Consider the following 23,942-nt stretch of genomic DNA (forward strand, 5'->3'; position numbering starts at 1 on the left):
ATTTTTACCTTTGCTATCAACTTCCCATTTCCATCTGTTATGATGCAATACCCCTGAATAATGCATATTTTATAACCCTTTTCTGATAATTGTCCCATACTTAATAAGTTTTGGTGAAGTTCTGGAACATAAAAGACATCAGATATAAAATTTTGAGAACCATCCTTCAACTGGATATAAATTTTACCTTTTCCCAATATTGGTACTTTTGTCTTATTTCCAAAAGTAACCTCTGATTGAATTGATTCATCTAATTCCGAGAATAACTCTCTTCTTCCACACATATGGTTACTACATCCAGTATCCAAAAACCATACGTTCTCATTTGCAGGTAAACTATTACTAGCCAAAAGTAAAGTCTCAGATTCATTAGAGTCCTCACCATAATTTCCAGCAATGTTTGCCTGGTTGCCATGATTGTTGAATTTCTTGTATCTACAATCTGCAATTTTGTGCCCATATTTTCCACAATTATAGCAGTGAGCCGAAAACCTCTCTTGCATGGCATTATCTCCACTTCTTCCTTGATTTGAGTAGTTACCTCGACCTCTTCCTCTATATCCTCTTCTTGCTCTTCCTCGACCTCTATTGAATCCTCCTCCTCTTTGACTAGAGTCAGTCGTGTTAAGAGTAACCTGACTCTTTAAAGCTTCTTCATTTGCTGGTGTTTCCGTCTTTGCTTCGATCCTGTCAATATGGCTTTCTATCATACCTTTTAATTCTGCAATTGTCAGCAGTTCAATGTCATGTGATTCTTGAATTGAGGCCACCACATGATCATACTTCAATGGTATGGTTCGAAGAATCTTCTCAACAACAGCATCATCTCCAATTTTATCACCATATAATCTCATTTTATTGACAAGATCAGTAAGACGTGAAAAAATAATTCTCAACTGTTTCTGTAGATGACATCTCGCATCGATCGTATAACCTTCGTAGCGACTGCAACTTGGATTTTTGTGCTCGATCAACTCCTTTGTATGACAATTTTAAGGTGTCCCACGCCTCCTTTGCCGTCTTGGCATTTGCAATCAAACCAAAAATTGAATAATCAACTCCTTGATGAATTTGTCCCAACGCAAGTTGATCTCGACGTTGAGAGTTTGCATCGGCTCCTTCTGAAAGACCTGAATCAATAGAGCTCCAAAGATTTTGAGCTTTTAAATGTGTAGACATCATTATCTGCCAATAATTATAATCGAGCTTCCCATCTAATTTGGGACCAGACCAAACAACATTAAAATTGTTTGTCATATTTTACTACAAAAAAAAAACGAGCTAGAAGGTTACCGGCTCTGATACCACTTTGATAACACTCAAATGAAGAAGAGTCAAAGAAAACACCTGATAGCACTTAGATGAATAAGAGAAAGATAGCAGAGAATTAATGTACTATTGGTTTCTCATTAAAAGTTCATACGAAGCATAGGCTATACATATGTCTTTATATAGCAGTAAGAAAAAACAATCCGATCCTAAAATTATGCATCTAGATCTAGCCTTAGCCTTTCATTTATTCAAAGCATATCCATTAAATACGGATATATTCTATCTTAATTTTGACTTGATTTAAATAATACAACAAAGATGTTGAGATCTAATGCCGAGAAAGGATGTAAATGACTAAGGTCGTCGAGATAGAGATGATGTCGACGATTAAAATTGAGATGAAGAGATGGTGCAGGGATCTAGGGCTATGCCTGGGTAAATGTCAGGATCAAGAGTCGAGGCCGAGACTGAGATATAATGTCGAGACTTGGGGCTAAGTCTGAGTAGATGTCAGGATCGGGAGTCGAGACTGAGAGATAATGTCTGGACTTGGGGCTAAGTCAAGGTAGATATCGAGATGAAGAGTTTAGACTGAGAGATGATGTCAGGACTTTAGACTGAGACGGAGTAGATGTCAGGATCGAGAGGTGAGACTGAGAGATGGTGATGGAACCTAGGGCTAAGCCAGGATCGATGTCGGCATTCGAGTCAGTCTGATCAAACCTGAGTCTCATCTAAGTTAAATTTAGTCATTTTTTAGTCATGCCTAATTCATCTTGATTTTGACTAACAACTCAACATTGTTAACCCCTAGGACACATGGGGCCGAAGGAAATCGCTACATCGACGATCTTTTTAGTGGTAATACAATTCAATCATTTTCCTCGGTCATTATCAAAATGACCCGCATGCAAAATGATGATCATTAATGGGGAGACAAAACAAATGACCATTGGCTAAGTTAGAAAGATATTCACAAAAAATGATTCGCTTGTCCTCAGTATCCAATATCCGTATCAATCCATTAGTATAGTGACCAAGACATAAAGAAAGATATATTCATACGCATTGAATTTTGATCCCATGAAAATACCCCTCACATCATTCCGAGAGGACAAGTTTAAAAAAGTGTTTATGTTAGATCCTCTGTTTTCCTAAGTAAGTCGTGTTCTTGCAATTAGATCTCACGGGATTCGACTAGAAGAGGACATAAATGGTTAGGCAATTTCAGTGAAAAATTACATGCAGCTGCTGATGCGACCTGCGGATTGGAAATCTCATTGAGACAATTTGACAAACGACTAGTGACAGATGCAGTGGCTCCACAACTTGATCTTTCATAAAATTTTATGGATTATAGAAGGGAAATGCACACCTGTGATTCGAAGTTTTGAACACTTGTTCGATTCAGGATCGCGTATTTTCTCTTGATTTTTTTTTTCAACATTTTTTTTGCGATAAAAAGATTTAGTAATCATTAATTTATTCCTAACTAAATCAATAAACAAGGAGCCTTCCTTGCCGTCGTGGCCCTCATCTAATTCAGCGGACGCCGCCGGAGAAGGAGACGTAGACGCACCCGTCGGCAGAGCAGGTGGTCTTGTGGTGCAGCGGCCGTAGTAGTCGGTGAAGCAGTGTGCTTCGGCGCCCGGCGCCGCCGACGAGGCCAGGTGCACGGCGACGAGGAGGAAGGCAACCGCAACCATCTTGGTCTCCGCCATTCCATAGATAATTAATAATTAATGATATATTAATTAATATTAATGCTTGACGAGAATAATTGAACATAAATAAATTATTTAGTTATTTATTTATAAAAATATTCTTAAAATATCTTTATTTTAAGGTTATAATAATAATATTAGTCAAAACTATACAGCAAAATTGTTAACTTAATCAAAAATCATTTTAATCGAATCACTCTAATTTTAACTAAAAATTTAATAATTCTAGATAAATAGTGTCAGGATAAAGATATTTTTAAAATAAAAAGATTAAAAAAGATAAAAAAAAATACACTTTTTCATCCCCCCCCCCAAATTATTTTTTAACAAGTAAAACAACATTTTAAATCTTTACAGGCCCAATTGTGCCAATTGGACCAGGGGTCCAAACAGCACGGAAGTAATAAAATAATAAATCTTTAATTTCATTATTATTATATATTTAATTTGACTAAAAAATAATCAGAAAATACAATTAAAAAATAGCACCATTTATCTCTTTGATCGTAGCAAGAAACACATTAAGAACAAAAAGTTAACATTCCGATTAATAATAATATAATGCTTACTCTAGTAGGCGATCTTTGACATCAAATGAAACCCTATTAATTAATGGATTCTGCTCTGTTAAAATCTCATTCTGTGTAGCCAAATTGCAATATCTTAATCCTAATGGTTCCACTAAATCTATGGATGCCACTTCCAGAATCTTTACAAATTACAAAATAAATCATATTTTTTTATGATTAATTATCCCTGGTCAGATTATTAATGGTCGGTTGGCATTGCATGCTATTTTAACATTAATAATTAGTCCTTCCAGTAATATGGACGAACAGCTCTGTGGCGACCACACTCACAAATGTCTCTTCATATGCTCATTTTAATTTTAAGTCCTTCCAATAATATGGACAGCTTTATGCTCTTGAGCATTAATTTATGTTAAGATCAATAATAGAGCAAGCTTCTTAATTATATTGTAGTCGGACCATTAAAGTTTGAAGTCACCACTTTATCACATATATAATTGGTATTAGAGTGCTCTCGAATCCAATAAGCATGTGGTTATCTCTAATGACACTTAAAATACGCACCTTAAAAACCACTCTAACAAAGAAATAATGGGTCCTTGTTTATGGCTTTAATGAGACCTTGGGCAGAGCTTTGATACTTTGGAAAATTAATAAATAAATCTCCATTTAAATGTTAATTAACAAAGTTAATTAAATTATTAGATTAATGCATAGCTACCACCTTGTCGTTGGTATCCAGCCACCATCTCTGTCACTCTCTCTATCTTCGTCACCTATTTCATCCTTTTCCAGAGAGCCGTAACTGGGCATTAAATACCAACACTCCTGCACACTCCACCTGCCATTGCTTGTTTACCTGTCAGTTCCAAATTCCCAGAAGGAGGAGAAAGCTTTTCTTTCTTCCACTCTTCCATGAAAAAGCCATTAGAGAGTTAATAAGGAAGTTGAAAGGATTTTCCCTGTTAAATGATGAGCATCTTTTTCAAATATTTAAGGAGCAAACTTAAATTTTAAAAAACTAATGAATAAATTTCGATTAACCTAAAGATCGATTCTCAATTTCAAAAATAAATAAATAAATTTCTCTTAGATTAAAATACTGAATTGATTAGTTACTGATCTACTTGACAGCTGATGAAAAACTTCGCCCACTAAAAAAGAATTGAAACGATGCCTTTGTTCAGAGGAAGCAAGTTTGGCCACGGCTCATATTACATATATTAATTTACAGTAGGGCACTACAGATACATGAAGTTCCTCAACTGTACATCCACGTAATAATTACCTAAGCATGCAGAGTACACTACACTAATGCTTAATTGGAAAAAGATTAACCAAAAGTTAACTAAAGCGAGAGGAGGAGCAACAAAATTCTTCCTAATTAAGTTGAACAAAAAGCAAAACGCAAAAAGAAATTCGCATTTTTGTCTGCCTTCGATTTGATGTATATTTTTTATTTATTTTATTTAGGATCGTCGGGTTACGAAGTGGCTGTCGCCGGCGGCGGCAGGACAAAGCCGGCGGAGCTTGCGGCTAGGGGTCGAGACGTCGTTGACTGGGGGATGTCGAGGGAAGGTTTGAACCCCAGTGTGAGCTCCAGCAGGGCCTCTGAGGAGGAGGTGGAGGAGGAGGACCGGTCTGGTTCGCCTTGGCTCACGTGCGACCCCGCCTCCGCGGTCTCCGCCGACGACATGCTCTCGTTAGTCGGCGGCTCGGGCTCCGCCGCGCGGCAGCTGGAGGTCGACTCGTGGCTCCGGCTGCTCAGGAACTGAGCGGTCGGTCGATGCTGTTGCTGGGGTTGTGCCGGCGCAGGCTGGACGCCGTGGCGCTTGAATCGGGCGCGGCCGAGCGCGTTGACCTTGTGGAGTGACTCGCCGGCGGGGTCCTTGGAGACGTGGCGGATGTCGTAGCCCTTGAGCGGCGGCGCCGAGGCGGAGGCCGCCGTCTCGGTGGGGATGGGAACCACGGGCGCCCCCCTCAGCACCGCATCCACCGCCGCCTGGCAGGCTTGCCAGCTGCCGGACCAGAGCAGCCCGACGGAGCCGTAGATCGGGTTCACGATCCGCCCGCACGCCTCGTACAACAGAGACCGAAAGATCGCTGCAAGCCACAAAATCAATCGACATATCCCCACAGAGAGCAATCTTTCACACAAATTTACCAGGGCGGAGGTGGTCGGGGCCGGCGTTGATGAGGTTGAGGAGGCCGGCGCGGCCGTAAAACTTGGCGAGGAAGACGGTGGCATTGGCCTGCGACTCGGGGCTCCTGATCCACTGCAAGCAGGGGCGGATGCTGCAGCTATCGCTACACCCCTTGCGCAGCACTCGGCAGCCATTGCAGCTCATCTTCATCTCCACGCACTTTCCTCTGCCGACGAGTGAATCAAACAAAAACAGGGGAGGAGGAGATGCGAGACGAAGAGGAGAGGAAGGGAGGGGAGTTTATAAGATTGCATGGCAGGGGAAGGAGAAGGGAGAACCGCCGTGGTTTCCAAATGGAGCCAATGGTTTCCAAAGAGTGGGAAGGCGGATTTGCTACAATCCCAATAATAGTGGTTTTTGTACTGGCGAAAAGGTGGGCTACAAGCCAGAAAGAAAGTACCGCGAAATGGTAACAGTGTCCAGCTTCGAGGGCCTTCAACGTCCTCGTCACTCACTCTCCGTCGCCGCCTCGATTGGAGACGAGGAGGCTCAATGGATCGCGGAAGGGAATCTAAGGATGATGAAGATGACGGACGGTGAAGTCGGCTCGCGCGTGGACTCCACGTTCAGAGCTCACGCGACGGGCTTGCGCGCGGCTGTTGGCACTCTCTTCTCGAGGTGAGCTGTTAGGGATGGCCGTTGACCGAATTATTTGGTCATGGGCAAAATTTTAAATAACGATTTATCAGCCAGCTCTTTTTTTAATAAATAATAATAATAATAATTAACGCATTAAGTTTGCCCCAAATGAGATAACAACATTTTCTTCTCTCCTTGAAGTTATCTCGGTACGAGTCGTTGGTACCCGCGTGGTCCACTCGCCTTCCGATAGTTCGATCCAAGCTGGCCCCACCGACGCCTCTGTGCAATTCGCTGGAATCATTTGTGGGGTCGGCGACTCGAGGGCCTCGAATCATTTGCCTTCTTCCTCGTTGTGTTTTCTTTCCGCCGTGGGACCCTTCGCCACCCTTGTGTTTTTCCATTCTTCGCTCCTCCTCCTCGTCTTCTCCTTGGCATATTTGCGCTCGCGGAGCGGATTCTCGAGTTCTTCTTCGATTCCAATCGGGAATTTGGAGGGAGGGGAGGAAGGATGAGGTGGGAAGGCGTGGACGATGAGCTTGCGAGGATGGTGTCGGAGGCGAACCTGGACGACGCGCCCGACCGGAGGAGGATCCGCGGCGCCTTCAAGGAGGTGCAGCTAGGGATCGACCATTGGCTTATCAAGGTATTTTCCACGTCGGGAACTTGTTATCCGATAATGGAGATATTTTTTTCTGTCCTTTCCCAGTTTCCCGGCACCTTGTTTGGCGATAGCAATTAGCATGCACACAGCAAGTTAACAATTTTAGGGTATGCTAATTGTTGAAATATGTAACTTTGGGGGTTCTCAAAAGAATGCGATGAAATTGTAACACGATTCGATCGAGAAATATCAGGCTCTCTGAATCGTTCGAGCGAGAAAGCATTGGGCCTTCAATGGATTTGAAGGCATTTAACCGGACTCTTCCTCTGCAGATAGTGCCACGGTATGCTTCCTTTCTTATCAGATCTAGGAGTCATTTTTCTTAATGAATACATTTTCTTCTTTATTTTTTTTATGCTATTGATTCAAAACTTATTCCAATGAAGAAGAAAACTACTCTTTCTGATTAATGTGGTTGGAAACAAGTTTTTGCATATTCCGTACCTTAATTGCAGCAACAATTTGGTGCAATATAGACTATAATGGGTACGTAAATCTTCAAAACTAGTCAATTTTAAATGAATTTTCTTCACCTGAAAATTTACAAGATAATTTAGTTCAATTCTTCATGATGAAAGTTTTATCTATAACAGCTTTTTGTCATTTACTTGCACGCACAGTCTGATGGATTAAAGACAGAAGAGGTGATATAATTTATTCTTTGTTTACTTGAAAGAAGAAACCTGCTAATTTGTAGAGTTCTGAGTGCAGCGGAAGACATATAATGAATCATGGATCTTTCGTGGTACATATAGTTTTGCACAAAATTATATAAAACATACTTCGAGACCTCGATAGGTGTGAATAATATCACGGACAAATAAGACAGATAAGAGCCTCACGTGTGACTCCTCTAGCGGTATCCACGCGCACTAGATCACGAACTTGATACGATCCGTTAGGTGCTAGCCACTTGGATCGACAAAGTCTTGGAAGCACTACCGATATCTTCCGGTGGAAGACGAAGTTGACGAAGGAGAAACGGAGAGAATGAAATCCTTACATTGAATCTTTCCGAGGATGACTATTTATAGCTTCCAAGGAATACGAAGAGTTAAGCCTTCAATTAATTCATCATTTATGATCTTCATTAATAAGGAAGATGAAGAGTTATAGGCTCCATAAATTCTTCATTTATGACCTTCATTATGATAACTCTTCATTAATTATCATTATGATGACTCTTCGAATTCTTCATTAATCATCATAATTTTGGCTATTCGAATTCTCTCTTCTTTGTATCAAATAAATCCATATTTGATCTTGATCTCGACTCGCTTCCGATACTCTTGTTCATGTCTACGTGCTATGCGTGCGACCCTCTAGGTTTTATACACGAAGACAGTGTAAATCCATACACAGACTAAGGTAACCGTCTAGCAACAGTTTTTAGCCACCCAACGCGATAAAATTAATATCAGTCATAAACTGTAAACCACTATGAACCGATTACTATGTAATTCAATCTCTTCATCTAAGCCTACATCCCAATTAATTCGATACCAAATTAATTATTTTACTTGATTTCCAAGATATAATAGACTCCTCTTGAATGATAAATCATTCCTCCCATGGCCATGAATTTTGAGTCACTAATATCTCTATCAAGCGGCCAGGATGTTAACTCCTAATCCAAGAGAGCGATGAATCCTCTATTGACTCAACACTATTCTCTCTACGTTTTGTCATACACCCAACTACCGTATTAATCACAATCCGATTAAAGACTGCTTTTAACGGCGTCAAAGCACATAACTCCACTCATAGAATAAATGAAGGTCTCAAGTCAAAAGATTAGTTACACTCGTTCATAAGAGGAATAACCAATGATGCTTAATATGTGGTCTCCTCTTGAGCGGGTCGTGTCCAGTCTACCTCTAAACTCAAGGCACCCCCAAGTACAACTTGGATATCCGTCCCTCCGGTCTATCTCGACCTAGTCATACTCAGCGTTGATCTAGATATCCATGTCCCTTCTAGATATCTATCTGATCAAGGACTATTTTCAGATTAATATGCTCATTAATCTGTGGGACTTTATCATTAATCATATACGTACAGAAAAGTAATTAATTAATGATAAATTCTTGCCTTTATTAAATAATTATCCACAAAATACATAAGCAGTGTCTTGGCACATAAGTGCACACACTAACAATCTCCCACTTGCACTATTGCCAAACACTACGGACTCTCAGTCCTAGGCTCCTCACATGGGTCTCATGTTTCTATAGAGGTAAGGCCTTTGTGAGTGGGTCTGCGATATTCTCGCTGGTATCTACTCTGCTAACTAACACATCACCCCTCTGAACAATCTCCCTAAGGAGGTGATACTTCCTTAGTACATGCTTGGATCGTTGGTGAGACCTTGGCTCCTTTGCCTGTGCTATGGCTGCATTATTGTCACAGTATAACACAACTGGATCAACAATGCTAGGAACCACTTCAAGCTCTGCTATGAAGTTCCTGATCCACACAGCTTCCTTTGCTGCCTCTGAAGCTGCTATGTACTCGGACTCAGCTGTTGAATCTGCAACTGTCTCCTGCTTGGAACTCCTCCAGCAAACAGCTGCACCATTCAGACAAAACACATATCCTTGTTGCGACTTCAGATCATCCCGATCTGTTTGAAAACTTGTGTCAGTATATCCTCTGACGACTAATTCCTCATCTCCTCCGAAAACTAAGAACATGTTCTTTGTTCTTCTAAGATATTTGAGGATAGTCTTTACCGCAGTCCAATGACCCTCTCCAGGATCTGACTGATATCTACTCGTCATGCTTAATGCATACGAGACATCTGGTCGAGTGCATATCATAGCATACATTATGGACCCTATAGCCGAAGCATAAGGTATCTTGTCCATTCTACTTCTTTCCTCTTGTGTTCCTGGACACATAGCTTTGGAAAGATGCACACCATGTGACACTGGTAAATATCCTCTTTTGGAGTCCTGCATACCGAATCTATTCAGCATTTTATCAATGTATACACCTTGACTCAACCCTAGTAACCTGCTTTGTCTATCTCGGTATATTCTAATACCTAAGACATAGGTTGCATCTCCAAGATCTTTCATTGAGAAACACTCTCCCAACCAAGCCTTGGTAGATTCTAGGCTAGGGATGTCATTTCCTATAAGAAGTATATCATCAACGTACAACACTAGGAATGTAATCTTACTCCCACTAACCTTCTTGTAAACGCAAGGTTCTTCTGGATTCTTGACGAAAGAAAAATCTTTAATGGCTTCGTCAAATCGCAGATTCCAACTCCGAGATGCTTGCTTTAGTCCATAAATGGACTTCTTGAGCTTACATGCTTTATTGGCGTTCTCGAATTTTATAAAACCGGGAGGTTATACCATATATACTTCCTCCTGTAACTTTCCATTTAGGAAAGCAGTTTTAACATCCATTTGTCAAATCTCGTAGTCCTTGTAAGCTGCTATAGCTAGCAAAATTCTAATGGACTTAAACATTCAACAGGCGAAAATGTTTCATCATAGTCAATTCCAAGACGTTGATTGAAACCCTTTGCCACAAGCCTAGCTTTATAGGTACTTATGTTCCCATCCATGTCAATCTTTTTCTTGAAGATCCATTTGCACCGTATGAGTTTTACCCCAACTGGCACATCAACCAACTCCCAAACTTGGTTGGTGTACATGGAGTCCATTTCAGATTTCATGGCTGTTGGTGCAGGTAGCACTAACGGTCTAACCCAGGTTTTGATGAATGACAAATAGGTTAAGTTAGTTGTGTTGTTGTCTGACACTTTGATCGAGTGTGCAGGAGAAGTCCAGACAGGTCGACGGGCTGACCAGATGTCTGGCACGAAGTCCAGCTAGGTCGACGGGCTGACCGGATAGCTGGCGAGAAGTCCAAGCGAGTCGACGGGCTGACCGGACGCTTAGCGAGAAGTCCAGCTAGGTCGACGGGCTGACCGGATAGCTGGCGAGAAGTCCAAGCGGGTCGACGGGCTGACCGGACGCTTGGCAAGAAGTCCAGACGGGTCGACGGGCTCGCGTGTCACTGGAAGTGATTGACTGTGAGGGCGCGTTCCCGGGAAGGGAACATTAGGCGTCGATCCTGCTTAGATCCATTTCGGATATCTAAGTCGAGATCGTGACTAGATTCCGGTCTCGGAAAGACGGAATCTAAGTCATACTCTTGATGCTAATTTTTATTACCTAGCGTATCTGTAAAAATGTGCTAACAAACTGTGCTGCAGGGTTTATTTGCCCGGAAGTTCGGGCGCCTGGAAGGGATCCAGGCGCCCGGAGGCAAATTTTATCCCCAGGACGACGTTGACACTTGGAGCATGCTGGTTGGGAGTGTTACGTCACATTCCAGGCGCCCGGAAGGGATCCAGGCGCCCGGAAGGGATCCAGGCGCCCGGAGCAGCATATAAAAGAAGCCCCAGGCAGGAGCTTCGAGATATCGGTCTTCTGAGAACTCTGAGTCCAATCACTCTGCTGCTCTACGCTCCAACAACGTTCACAAAGCTCCGACGACTCACTCCGGCTCTCTTTTTAATTCATTGTTTGTCGGTTAGCTTTGTTTTCTTTCTTTTCATTAGCAATATTTGTACGTAAATTGTAATTATCCGAATTGCTAGTGAATTGCCCAACGAAAGTACTCAAGGAGTACGGGCCTTCGAGTAGGAGTCGTCACAAGGCTCTGAACGAAGTAAAAATCAACAGTGTTCATCTCTTTACTTCTTTACTTTTCCGCTGCGTTTTAACTCGAGATTTTCGAATCGATATTCACCCCCCCCCCCTCTATCGAATTCAACGGTCTTACAAGTGGTATCAGAGCAGGTACCGCTCTGATTTGGTGCAACCACCAATCAGACAGGGGGTGAAATCATTTTTTTTAACAATTCCAAACTGATATTATTATCTTTTTGGAAGATTTTTTTCTCGTTGCATTTAAAATCTAAATTGGTACAACACCAACTTAGAGTTTCTATTTCTCCCGCACTGCTAATCCAAGACGAAGTCTTGGGATTTTTTTCCAGTTAATTTAGTGTGTGCAGGATAAGATGTCTCAACAAGAAGGCTTCAGCACAGTACGTCCTCCCCTATTCAACGGGGATGACTTTTCGTACTGGAAGAGGAGAATGGAGGTCTACATGAAGACAGACTACGACCAATGGATGAGCGTCACAAGGGCTTACAAAATTCCAGTAGATAACTCCGGGAACATAGTAGACCCTGAAGACTGGACAAATGATGTAAAGAAAAAGGCATCAATTGAAAACAAAGCCATCAATACTCTACACTGCGGACTAACACGAGAAGAACTGAACCGGGTCGGACCGCATCAAAACGCTAAGGAGCTCTGGGATAAACTGATCGAGCTGCACGAAGGAACAAGCGACGCGAAGGTAACAAAAAGAGATTTGCTGTTAAATAAAATTTTTAATATAAAAATGCAGGAAGGAGAAACGGCAAGTCAGCTCCACGCGAGGGTCAAAGATATCCTCAACGGTCTCCACGCGATAGGCCACCAAATGGAGAACCGAGACTTAATCAGGTACGCATTAAATGCTTTTCCGCGAAACAATTTATGGGCATCAATCGTAGATGCCTACAAAATTTCAAAAAATTTATCTAAATTAAAATTGGATGAACTCTTTTGTGAATTAGAACTTCATGAGCAAACTAACGCCGGGGTCGAGAAAGGTGTAGCTTTATTTGCAGGTTCCTCTAAAGAAAAGAAGAACAAGCCCGAATCTGAAGAAGATTCCGATCAAGACTCTGAAGACGAAGAACACCTGGTGAACAGGAAAAAGAGAAGCTTCAGCAAACAGGATCTTCAGAAGATCAGTTCGCCAGCCGACTCAAGAAATGTCACATGTTTCGGATGTAACAAAAAGGGGCACTACAAGAACGAATGCCCAAGATTGAAACTTGACAAACCAAAGTCAACAAAGAAGAAAGCCCTCAAAGCAACATGGGACGATTCCTCCTCGACGAATCGGAGGGAGAAAGGCAAAAGCACCAAAGTCACCTCGTGCTGATGGCTCGCGAAGCTGAAACGGAAGACGAATCAGAGCCGAATCGAGCCACGAGTCCGCACTCGTTTCCGAAGGTTCCGAAGAGGTATACCTAAACTTAAATCGTAAATTCTTTAGAATTATCTCGTGTTTAAATAAAAAATTAGTTAAATTGGAAAATAAAAATAAATCGCTTCTTGAGGAAAATCAAAACCTCAAGGAACAATTAAAAAATTCGAATCCAACTCAAGATCGAACACTTGAGGAGGAGAATTTATCATTAAAAAATGAAATTAATAAGTTAAAAGAATTGTTGGAAAAATTCACAACAAGATCTAAAAATTTAGATTTAATTCTAAATAACCAAAAGACATGCTATAATAAAACCGGACTTGGATATAAGTCAAACTCAAACAAAACCTTTAAATCATTATTAACCCAACACAAAGCAACTAAACAAGCTTGGGTCCCGAAAGCATGCTTAACCACGCAAGTAGGACTTAGTCAATTCTATATACCTAAAGATAAAATACATTATATAAACTTGAATAAATCAGATCAAAAACTAAAATATAAATCTAAATTAAAATCAAAATTCAAAACTCAACAAAATTTAGATTATCACCAAGTTGATTATAACTATAAAAAGAATCGACACAAACCCAAAATCTAAATTAATGGCCAATAATTCAGGGGGAGGCTCCAGAATAGCTGGCACCTCCAAAACTAACCTACCCGACAGGGTAACCCAAAACAAACTAACCCGGCAGGGTAATTAAGATTAGAGACCAAGTTTAACTTGACTCATGGTACTGGTGAAGTTTTTGGATGATAGTACGTTAGGGAAGCTTGGGCATCGCATGTCTAGAAAGATATGGCTTCGATCTGGTGCATTTGGCCAAGTGGAACTGACCGAAGCTACCCTTAAACGAATCCTAACCAGTTAGACCAAGATTTAGTACTAAGTTCCGTGGATAGGACTATTCGGAAAACTTCGAAAGGTTGGTTACTTCTAATGATGTCCATGTGACTCACCAAGCTTAGAAATTTATCCGAAAAATGCCTATTTGTGGAAACCAAAACTAAATCTGAATCTAACACACGTTAAACCAAAACTCCATAATTAAAAATCTAATTTCATCTCACAAAATCATAGGATTCCCTGATTGATAATATAGATCGGGTGAGATGAATAAGGCTTAAAAATTAATTTCAAAATTTCAAAATTTTAACTTAAAAATTATTTTCAAAATTTTAACTTAAAAATTATTTTCAAAATTTTAATTTTAAACTTCAAAATTTTAACTTAAAAATTAATTTCAAAATTTCAAAATTTTAAACTTAAAAATTATTTTCAAAAGTTTAACTTAAAAATTATTTTCAAAATTTTAATTTTAACTTAAAAATTATTTTCAAAAGTTTAACTTAAAAATTATTTTCAAAATTTTAATTTTAACTTAAAAATTATTTTCAAAATTTTAACTTAATTTCAAAATTTTAACTTAAAAATTAATTTCAAAATTTTTATTTTTAACTTTAATTTTAACTTAAAAATTAATTTCAAAATTTTAATTTTAACTTAAAAATTAATTTCAAAATTTTAATTTTAACTTAAAAATTAACTTCAAAATTTTAAACTTAAATTAATTTCAAAATTAAGATTTTTTTAATGATTGATTAAAAATTGATAAACTAAGACTAACATAAAAATCCTACTTGTTGTAGGAAACCAAGTGGATTTTGGACAGTGGTTGCTCCAAACATATGACTGGAGATCACACCAAGTTCACTCAATTAACCTACAAAAGCCTAGGAACAGTTGCCTTTGGAAACAACGGTAAACTCAAGGTAATTGGTATAGGTAATATTGAATTAAAAATAGATTTCATAATTACAAATGTTCTACTTGTTGAAAATTTTAAATACAATCTTCTGAGCATAAGTCAATTATGTGACACTAGGTATAAGGTAAAATTTCTATCTACAGAATGTTTGATCAAACATCTAGATAATCCAACTATAATCCTAAAAGGCTTTAGAAAAGACAATATTTATGCCATTAACTTAACCACTTCTTCAGTCAAGTGTTATTTAACACAAAAAGAAGAAACCTGGTTATGGCATAGAAGAATGTCACACACACATTTCAGAAACATAACTAAATTAAATGGTCTAGTTAGAGGCTTACCAAAATTACCTAACTTAGATTTAACGATATGTAATGCTTGTCAACAAGGCAAACAAACAAAATCTACCCACAAACTAATTAATGAATCCCAAACCAACTCAGTCCTAGAACTTTTACACTTAGACCTATTTGACTCCCATGGAGTTAAATCAATAAATGGAAGTCTATACTGTTTAGTTATAATAGACGACTATTCTAGGTTCACTTGGGTCAAATTCTTAAAAAATAAAGATGAAACCTTTGAAATTTTTACAAATTTCTGCAAACAAATTGAAAATGAAAAAGGCATAAAAATCAAAAGAATCAGAAGTGATAATGGAGGAGAATTTAAAAATCATAATTTTGATAAATTTTGCCTTGAAAATGGCTATCATCATGAATTCTCTTGCCCTAAAACTCCCCAACAAAATGGAATTGTAGAAAGGAAAAATAGAACTTTACTTGAAGCATCTAGAACTATGCTAAACGAATACAACTTACCTAAATATTTTTGGGCAGAAGCTGTTAGTACAGCCTGCTATGTACAAAACCGAACAACACTAAACAAAAAACACAATAAAACATTTTTTGAAATATTTTACAACAAACAACCTAATATAAAACACTTTAAGGTATTTGGTTGCCCAGCCTTTATCCTAAATACTAGAGAACACTTAGGTAAATTCACTTCCAAAATAGAAAATGGAATTTTTCTAGGGTACTCTCTGAATAGCAGAGGCTACAGAATTTATAATAAAGTTACCTTAAGAATTGAGGAAACCACCAATGTAAAATTCAAAGAATCCAATCAAAACCTAGAACAAGCCCAACCTCAACCAGTTGACCCTGTTCATGAACATATCAATTCTGAAGGAACAAACCAAACCCAAAATCATGAAGAAGAAGAACAACTACAAGAAAGTCAACCTTCTAGAACCATAAGAGTCAACCCAAACCATCCTACTGATCAAATAATTGGTGACCCAGACCTTAGGGTCCAAACTAGGTCATCTTTCAGAAACCTAAGTCAAATCTCGTTAATCTCAAATATTGACAAAGCTGAATCCCTACTTGACCCAGACTGGGTCATAGCTATGCAAGAAGAATTAGCTCAATTTGAGCGCAATGAAGTTTGGGACCTAGTACCTCCACCTAACGATAAGAAAATAATAGAAACCAAATGGGTATTTAGAAACAAGTTAAGTGAACTGGAGAAATTACTAGAAACAAGGCCAGGTTAGTTGCCAAAGGGTTCAGTCAAGTTGAAGGACTTGACTATGATGAAACTTATGCCCCGGTAGCTAGACTAGAGTCCATTAGAATGTTACTAAGCTATGCAGCCCATAAAGGATTCAAACTATATCAAATGGATGTCAAGTCTGCCTTTCTTAATGGATTAATAAAAGAAGAAGTTTATGTAGGTCAGCCACCTGGTTTTGAAAGCCTAGAACACCCTGATTATGTCTACAAATTAAAAAGGGCATTATATGGACTTAAACAGGCACCTAGGGCATGGTATGAAAGACTAACTTCTTACTTAATCTCTAAAGGGTTCAACCAAGGTCAAGTTGACCCAACACTATTTGTGAAATCAATAAAAGAAGATATTTTTATAGCTCAAATTTATGTAGATGATATCATCTTTGGTTCAACAAACTCAGAGTTTTTAAACGAATTTACAAATCTAATGGAACACGAATTCGAAATGAGTCTGGTAGGAAAATTAACTTATTTTCTAGGGTTACAAGTCAAACAAACAAATGAAGGAAATTATATTTATCAACAAAAATATACTAAGAAGTTACTTAGAAAATTTGGAATGGAAAATACTAAAGAAATAAAAACACCTATGGCCGTAAACACAATACTAGATGATGATCCTAATGGGAAATCTGTAGACTTAAAACATTATCGGAGCGCAATAGGCAGTCTACTTTACTTAACTGCAAGCCGACCTGACATTTTATTTCCAGTTAGTATGTGTGCTCGATACCAAACCTGTGCTAAAGAATCTCATTTGACTCAAGTCAAAAGAATCTTTAGATACCTCAAGGGAACCACAAATGTAGGAATTTGGTATCCTAGAACCAACAACTTTGAATTAATAGGATATTCTGACTCAGATTATGCCGGATGCAAATTAGACCGAAAAAGCACAAGTGGTGGATGCCAACTACTTGGTCCATCCCTTGTCAGCTGGTTTAGTAGAAAGCAACACTGTGTTGCACTATCTACAACTGAGTCAGAATACATAGCTATAGGCGAATGTGTTGCACAGTTATTATGGATGATGCATACTCTAAAAGATTTCAACTTAAATATCACAAATGTAAAAGTATTAATTGACAATATAAGTTCAATTAACTTAACCAAGAATCCTGTGCATCATTCAAGAACCAAACATATTGAAATTAGGCACCACTTCATCAGGGATCATGTTACTAAAGGTGATATTGAACTCAAGTACGTTGAGTCTAAATCAAATTTAGCTGACATTTTTACAAAACCACTCCCTGAAAGTGAATTTAGCAACTTACGACGACAATTAGGGATGTGCTCAATAGACTAGGAAATTTCAAAAATACTTTCGAAATTGATTTCACCAACTTATAGGCTAAACTTGTTTGTTTTCAAACTTTCCATTTTTTAGACTTTCGAAAACAGTTTTGGCCTTAGACTAGTTTTGAATCCTTAGAAAGCATGTACCCATAGGTTTAGTTCTTGAGCATCTCACCAACATCTTAGGTTTACCTTGCTTGTGTTTGATAAACATAGAAAGGGGTGAGATGCATAGGCCAACTGTCTACACTTAAGATGCTTATTTCAGTGCATCAACATAAGTCTGGACATTAAATATAATTCAGATATTAATCAGATTAAAGTTCATCAGTCAAGTCAAACACTGACTGATCATAATTAACTTAATCTGACTAACCAAGTGAAAGCTACTATCTTCTGATAGTTAGTTAGTACCTAATTGGTTAGACAGCTGGTAAGCGTTAAGTATCAAATTCAGGGGGAGAAATAAAACTACTTTAGTTTTTCAAATTAAATTTTAAACTTAATTTTAAAAATCAAAATTTAAAAACAACTTGTTTAAAATTGTGAAATTTTTTTTAATTCACAAACTTTTTATCCTTTTTACCTAGTCTTTGAAAACTGAACTTTTCAAGTATTTTAAACCATGGTTTTGAATCTAGTACGTTTAAACTTTGAAAATTTGATTTTGGAAAACAAATTTTATCAAAACATTCAAAAAAGTAAAGATTTAAATTTAATTTAACTTTACTTTGAAAATGTTCCTGCATCTAGTTCTTAAAATTTGATTTCACTTAGTTTTGACAATTTGATTTGAAGGTTAAACTTTACAAAAATTATTTTACAAACTAAGCCTCTCAAAATCATTTTCCTTGATTTTGAAAATTGAATCTTTTACAAACTTAGTGTTGAAAAATAAATTTCAATTAGTTTTGAAAAATAGATTTTTCAAACTTAGTTTTGAAATTTTTGAAAACTTATGTTTGAAAAGCGTTTCAAAGTTGAAACTTGTTTTGAAAATTTAATCTTGAAATTTAGACTTTATACACTTATGTTTGAAAATTAAATTTAAAAGTTTTCAAATCTTTATACTCCCCCCAGTCAACTTGATCTTTTCTTGGATTTAAAAATTGTACTTTTGTCCTTGACTCCTGAACCAAACTCAGTTATTTTTCAAGATTAAGTGTTATTGTTTTAAGTAACTCTACACTATGATTGTTTACCCTTATTTTTTTTTATGAATGCCAAAGGGGGAGAAGGGTTAGGTGGTTAAGTTAGCTAAACCAATCTGAAAAACACAAACTAACTTTAAAACCACACAAATGCATGGTGTTTCGTACATATGCTTTCACTAACTTAACCAGGTTGTCATTCCATCAAAAAGGGGGAGATTGTTGGTGCGGGTAGCACTAACGGTCTAACCCAGGTTTTGATGAATGACAAATAGGTTAAGTTAGTTGTGTTGTTGTCTGACACTTTGATCGAGTGTGCAGGAGAAGTCCAGACAGGTCGACGGGCTGACCAGATGTCTGGCACGAAGTCTAGCTAGGTCGACGGATGTCTGGCAGAAGTCCAAGCGGGTCGACGGGCTGACCGGACGCTTGGCGAGAAGTCCAGCTAGGTCGACGGGCTGACCGGATAGCTGGCGAGAAGTCCAAGCGGGTCGACGGGCTGACCGGACGCTTGGCAAGAAGTCCAGACGGGTCGACGGGCTGACCGGACGTCTGGCAGGTAAGTAAGGTAAGTCACTGGAGGGGAGTGACTGCGAGGACGCGTTCCCGGGAAGGGAACATTAGGCGTCGATCCGGCTTAGATCCATTTCGGATATCTAAGTCGAGATCGTGACTAGATTCCGGTCTCGGAAAGACGGAATCTAAGTCATACTCTTGATGCTAATTTTTATTACCTAGCGTATCTGTAAAAATGTGCTAACAAACTGTGTTGCAGGGTTTATTTGCCTCGGACTAACACTGTTTTGCAGGTAGGGAAAAGTGAGGGTCCGGGCGCCCGGAGACAAATTTTATCCCCAGGACGACGTTGACACTTGGAGCATGCTGGTTGGGAGTGTTACGTCACATTCCAGGCACCCGGAAGGGATCCAGGCGCCCGGAGCAGCATATAAAAGAAGCCCCAGGCAGGAGCTTCGAGATATCAGTCTTCTGAGAACTCTGAGTCCAATCACTCTGCTGCTCTGCGCTCCAACAACGTTCACAAAGCTCCGACGACTCACTCCGGCTCTCTTTTTAATTCATTGTTTGTCAGTTAGCTTTGTTTTCTTTCTTTTCATTAGCAATATTTGTACGTAAATTGTAATTATCCAAATTGCTAGTGAATTGCCCAACGAAAGTACTCAAGGAGTACGGGCCTTCGAGTAGGAGTCGTCACAAGGCTCCGAACGAAGTAAAAATCAACAGTGTTCATCTCTTTACTTCTTTACTTTTCCGCTGCGTTTTAACTCGAGATTTTCGAATCGATATTCACCCCCCCCTCTATCGAATTCAACGGTCTTACAATGGCTTCCAGCCATTTCTCGGAATCATTTGAAGCAACTGCTTCCTCGTAAGTCAACGGTTCATCATCTTCGATGAGTAGCACTTCCTCATCTTGGGTTACTAGCCAACCATATCTGTTTGGCTCTCGATGTATTCTTGTAGACTTACGTTGATCTCGCGTTTCTTGAGCAGTCCCGGATGAAGGAGACACTTGTGCTTGTGGCACTGTCTCATTGTCCAACTATTCATCTTCCAACCTGTTTGTAGAGTCTATAATTTCTTCAAGACTTACTTTACTCCCACTATTTTCTTTAGAAATAAATTCCTTTTCCAAGAAAATAGCATATCGAGCAACAATAACTTTGTGCTCACTTGGGAGATAAAAATAATATCCCATTGTAGCTTTGGGATAACCTACAAACATACATTTTATGGATCTTGCTGCAAGCTTATTAGAATTTTCATTTTTCACGTAAGCATTACTGCCCCATATCTTAAGATAAGATAAATTTGGTTTCTTTCCAAACCATAATTCATAAGGAGTCTTATCTACTGTCTTGGTAGGAACTCGGTTAAGTGTGTATGCTGCTGTTTCTAAGGTATAGCCCCAAAATGACATTGGAAGACTTGCATGACTTAGCATTGATCTAACCATATCCATGAGTGTGCGATTTCTCCTTTCCGAAACACCATTCCACTCTGGCGTCCTAGGAGGTGTAAGTTGAGAAATTATCCCACACTCTTTTAGGTAAATCAATGAACTCTTGGCTTAGATACTCGCCACCTCGATCACTCCGAAGGGCCTTAATCTTCTTACCAAGTTGATTTTCTACCTCATTCTTGAACTCCTTAAACTTGTCTAGAGTTTCAGGCTTATGTCTCATTAAGTAGACATATCCATATCTACTTAAATCGTCAGTAAAAGTCATGAAGTAGGTATACACTCCTCTAGCCTGAACTTCCATTGGTCCACAAACATCACTATGTATAAGTTCTAGTGGTTCCTTTGCCCGTTCACCTATCTTGGTGAATGGCTTCTTGGTCATTTTTCCTTGTAAACATGCTTCGCATGTATCTATGGGCTCTAATTCAAAAGAGTCCAAATACCCATTATTGAGTAGTCTAGCGATGCGTTTCTGGGTTATATGACCAAGTCTACAGTGCCAGAGGTATGTTAAGTTTGAGTCATGTAATTTCTGTTTCTTACTTTCAATACAATAGATCGGTTCATCTAAGTTAAGAATATAAAGACCATTATTCAATGAACCATTCCCATAGAATATATTATTCAAATAAAAGGAACATAACTTGTCCTTGAATTGAAATACAAATCCTTTGGTGTCTAAACTTGACACCGAAATGATATTCTTTGAGAAACTAGGAACAAAATAACAATTTTCTAAGTTCAAAACAAGTCTGCTAGGCAAATTTATTGAATATGTTCCTACAGCTAACGCAGCAACTCTCGCTCCATTAGCTACTCGTAGGTCCATTTCGCCCTTGGACAACCGTCTGCAGTCACTTAGACCCTGCATGTTCGCACAAATGTGAGAACTACTTCCAGAATCTATGACCCATGATGAAGAAACAAAAAGATTGCACTCTATCATAAAGATACGTGAAGCATCCGCTCCACTGGCATTCTTCTTCATGAAAATATAGCAGTTTTTCTTCCAGTGACCTTTCTTGCCACAATGGAAGCACATGACCTCCTTCTCATCGGATTGGGGTACCTGCATCCCTTTCTTAAGCTTCTTTTGAGCTTGATATTTAGGATTCTTCACTGCATTAGCCTTAGGATTAAACTTCCCGGTGCCAGAGCGTTTGTTGGTCTTTCTGACCATCATTGCATGCAGTGAAGGATTTACCTTCATATCCTTCTCAGCGGTTTTCAACATTACCATCAGATCAGTCAAACTCTTGTCCATGCTGTTCATGTTGAAATTCAACACAAACTGAGAAAATGATGGAGGCAGTGACGACAAGATTAGGTCAACAGCCAAGTCTTGGTCCAACTTGGAACCTAAGCTCTCGAGCCTCTCTATGTACCCGATCATCTTGAGTACATGAGACCCAACTTAGTTTCCTTCCTCCAGCATGGTACGAAATAGTGCTCGAGAGGTTTCATACCTCTCTACTCTCGCACTCTCTTGGAAGAGCTCACGCAAGTGCTGATCAATCTCCCTAGCACTCATGTTCTCATGCTGTCTCTGCAACTCGGGAGACATAGAAGACAGCATGATGCATTGCACATCCAGTGCATCTTCCATATATTGTGAATAATATGACTGATCTTCCTCTGAAGCATCGGGTGTAGGCTCTTTCAGTGGTTCGTCTTCTAGCACATAAATTTTTCTCTCATGTCTTAAGACAATTTTCAATTTTCTATACCAATCTAAGTAGTTGGAACCGAGGAGGATATTCTCTTTCTCGAGAATGCTTCGCAGTGATAAGGTACTTGTGTTTGTCATCTAAAATTTAAAGCAGAGTTTTAGTATTTGTGGAATTATTTAATAAAGGTCTTTTATAACTCCTATTATTTTATTCAAGTCCAACAGCCCTCACTATCATAATCGGGAATTAGTTGATAACAATTCCTAATAGGACCGAAACCCTGAATCATATAAAATGCACACAGCTGAGCTGTACCTACATGCTACATTCATCAGGTAGGCCTTAACTTGCCAATCACAAATCTATGTGACTTTCGGTATATTCTTGTTGAGCCTTATATTCTCAACACTTGCCCCTCAAATCAGTTAACCTTAGCTGAGCTAAACAAGTCAACGAATTTGAGTTAAGTCAACCCACTAATAATCATGATAAATTATAGATGTTTTGACACGAGCTCACAGCTGAGCTGTACCGACTTATGTAAAAACTCTAACTATCATCATAGTTATTAGCGGAGGGCATTTAACAAATCTTTGTTGGAGGATCGGTGGCCGACTTGAAGGGGGGTTGGATAGACGGCACCCCCAAATCGTTAGCTTCCTACACTATTGTTAGCTTGCGCAGCGGAATACAAATAAAAACAAACAAGCTAAACTAAATACAAGACAAAGAAAGGAAATGCAAACCAAACCGCTAACACGTTCGATGTAACGTGGTTCGGAGATGATGCTCCTACTCCACGGCTGTCCGTAAGGTGGACGATCCCTCAATCCGTCGGTGGATTAGTCCCCGGAAACTCCGGCTAGCTCAAACCTCCTTGTGGGTGGAGAAACCTCACCACAACTTCAACCAAGAACACTTGGACACAAGAGATCCTTGAGCACTTTGGTGACTACTAATTAGGCTTTAACCAAGTCTAATTTCATCGCCTTGGCCGGCCATACCAAGCTCCTTCTTATAGAGCTTGGAACAAATCAGAACCTGATTTGCCCGTTACCAGTCGACTGGTGCCAGCCCAACGGCTATCTCAACGGCTCTGCTACAGTGCATCAGTCGACTGGTCCATACACCAGTCGACTGCTACAGTGCGCTACAGTAACTAAAAACCCTAAAACTAGGATTTTACTCCGAGTACAATCTCTCATGCACTCGTACCCTCACGACTCATTTGACTCTTCTTTGCAGCCTTGACCTCTTGCCTTCAAGCCTACTTCCTTTGGCTCTCGTCCCTCGGATGCATCCAAGCCCGCGGCTCGTCCCCAATGCCATCCTTCGCGTATGCCTCGAAGTCGCTTCCCTCGGCCCTTGTCCTTGCTGCCTTGTCCACGGTCCCTCGGATGCTCCATCCTTCACCGGACCCGAAGCCGTCAACCT

The 23,942-nt window shown here is 39.3% G+C and overlaps 1 protein-coding gene across 1 annotated transcript; it reads right to left on the bottom strand.

Annotated features, from left to right (window-relative positions):
- Window positions 1-4,681: 4,681 nt before the first annotated feature.
- On the bottom strand, window positions 4,682-6,014 carry LOC122006417 (LOB domain-containing protein 40-like). The gene is made up of 2 exons (XM_042561915.1): window positions 5,691-6,014; window positions 4,682-5,629 (listed from the first exon to the last, which is right to left on the bottom strand). The coding sequence occupies exons 1-2, from the start codon at window positions 5,878-5,880 to the stop codon at window positions 5,010-5,012; spliced, it is 810 nt and encodes a 269-aa protein (XP_042417849.1). The 5' UTR covers window positions 5,881-6,014; the 3' UTR covers window positions 4,682-5,009.
- Window positions 6,015-23,942: the final 17,928 nt, after the last annotated feature.

Source organism: Zingiber officinale, chromosome 7B (genome assembly GCF_018446385.1).
Source record: "Zingiber officinale cultivar Zhangliang chromosome 7B, Zo_v1.1, whole genome shotgun sequence".
Classification (NCBI taxonomy): Eukaryota; Viridiplantae; Streptophyta; class Magnoliopsida; order Zingiberales; family Zingiberaceae; genus Zingiber; species Zingiber officinale.